We start from the raw sequence: 2,238 nt of genomic DNA, 5'->3' as shown, positions 1-2,238 counted from the left end.
CTGTGGTGAAAGAAAGTCAAATTTATTCAGACTTTATTAGCTACATGGATAATATGTTTCCTAACAGATTTACTTTTCTATTAATTGAGTTTGGAGAGAAAAATTCAAAGTGGCTCTGTCAGATTACTCATATATGAGAGAGGTAATACTGTATGTACACATCCAATTAGTATTTGCTTGTAAAAATTAGATTTTGTTCTTTTTTCTATTTCTTACATGTTAAATACTCTCTAGTGTTGAGCTCAGGCCTCAGTATAATTATATAGATTTTGGGGATAAAGATGCAACCCAGTAAGCCAGCACTGGAAGACAGGATAGAGAAGATCTCCACAGCCACCACGTATTTCCCTTTGGTGCTCAGGTAGCTGGGGACAAAGGTCAACCAAACATTGCAGAAAACCAGCATGCTGAAAGTGATGAACTTGGCTTCATTAAAACTGTCTGGCAACTTCCTGGCTAGGAAGGCCACAGTGAAGCTGAGAAGAGCCAAGAGGCCCATGTAGCTCAAAACACAGTAAAACATGATGATGGAGCCTTCGTGACATTCTGTGATGATTCCTCCATAGAGTGTCTCCATGTCCAAATCTGGAAATGGGGGAGAAGTACCAAGCCAAATGGCACAAATACTTACTTGAATGAAGGAACAGACACAGATAATAGAATAGGCCAACTTTTGCCCCACCCATTTGTGGAATAGGCTTCCTGGCTTTGATGCTAGGAACGCTACAACAACTGTGATGGTTTTGGCCAATATAGAAGAGATTGCAATAGAGAAGATGATACCGAATGTTGTTTGTCGGAGGAGGCAGGTCACCTTATTGGGCTGTCCAATGAACAGAAGTGAGCAGAGGAAACAGAGAAAGAGAGAGATAAGTAGAATATAGGTGAGGTTGCGATTGTTGGCTTTGACAATGGGAGTATCCCGTTGCTTGATGAAGATTATAAACACCAAAGCTGTAACTAGGGAAAAGAGAAGAGCCAGAGAAACCAGAGTAATGCCCAGTGGCTCTTCAAAGGAGAGGAAATTCATTGTCTTTGGAATGCACTCATCATGAGCTTCATTTGGAAATTGATACTTTGGACAATTGTCACAATTCTCCATGTCTGAAAAGAAGGAAAGTGTTTCTGAACAGACTCAAACTTTTCAAAAGTTTCAGAATTGCTTCTCTGTATTTACCTGCAATGTAAGTGTTGTCTAAATTCTTTTGTAACTCTCTCTTCAACCTACATTTTAAAAACGAGTACTGTAGGGAAACACTACTTAGATGTTCTTGGCATTTTCAAGTACACTAGGTTTTATAACATTTCTGAGCAATAACATGTCCCATTTTCTAAACGTGTGCCAACTAATGGGAAAGAGAAAAGAGATTTTTGATACTTTAGATCCTGAAAAACTTGCAGTAGCACTAGAGGATAGGAGAACAGGAGCTACTTGATTACTGCTTCCTTTATGTGATGTGCACCATCATTTGAATGTGATTCAATCTCAAGGATAGAAAGATGGAGTAGAGCAGGGGTCCCCAACCTCCTGGCGATGGCCCGCTACTGGGCCGTGGCCCATTTGGAACCAGGCCACGTAAGCGGCAAGTAAGCAAAGGAGGAAAAGGGTAAGAAAGAGACATCAGTGATGACTGCCACTTGCGCAAATGGAGTTGCTCATGCACGCCTGCCACTCACATAGAACCTCTCCCTCAACACCCTTGCCTGTCCACCAAGCTGCAAAAATTGGGGACCGCTAAGGTAGAAGACATCACTGATGTCTCTTCCTTTTCCTCCTTTGTGATGCATTAATACAGCAAGCAATAATGTTGAAGAGATTCTTGTTAACTGGGATTCAGGCTTTCAGACCTGGTTCCATTGGGATGCCATGAATCTTACCCATTTGTCTAGATATCATCTTTTCTGGACACGGCGCACAAGTGTAGCAGCAAAATTTCCGCCCTTCGATCTTGTTCTTTCTTTTTCCAAGAGGACAATGGTCATTACATAATGAGAGAGGAGGTAGCTATCCCCAAATAAAGAATTCAATGTTAATATTTTGCTTATGTTTTTGTCTTACAGCCAATGAATAAGAACAAGACTGTTGACAGTCATTCCTGCCATGTAACAGACAATTTAACCTCCAAAAGGTTGCCAGAGCCTGGAACATAACCGAAGTTGCATTTGATTTGTTCTTTTATTTAGCTGAAGATAATTAATGAAATGCAGCCCGCATTTATATCCAAACCTGGATTATTT

At 40.7% G+C, this 2,238-nt stretch overlaps 1 protein-coding gene across 1 annotated transcript; it reads right to left on the bottom strand.

Annotated features, from left to right (window-relative positions):
• Positions 1 to 205: 205 nt before the first annotated feature.
• LOC114922847 (vomeronasal type-2 receptor 26-like) lies at positions 206 to 2,005 on the bottom strand (the record flags this gene model as incomplete). The annotated part of the gene is made up of 2 exons (XM_029284913.1): positions 206 to 1,104; positions 1,879 to 2,005. Coding segments are annotated over 2 exons (1,026 nt in total), but the record flags the coding sequence as incomplete, so codon positions are not given.
• Between the last annotated feature and the right edge of the window lie 233 nt (positions 2,006 to 2,238).

Source organism: Protobothrops mucrosquamatus, unplaced genomic scaffold, assembly GCF_001527695.2.
Source record: "Protobothrops mucrosquamatus isolate PMUCROS unplaced genomic scaffold, P.Mucros_1.0 scaffold1116, whole genome shotgun sequence".
NCBI lineage: Eukaryota > Metazoa > Chordata > Lepidosauria > Squamata > Viperidae > Protobothrops > Protobothrops mucrosquamatus.
This window is presented reverse-complemented; position numbering and strand designations above follow the sequence as displayed.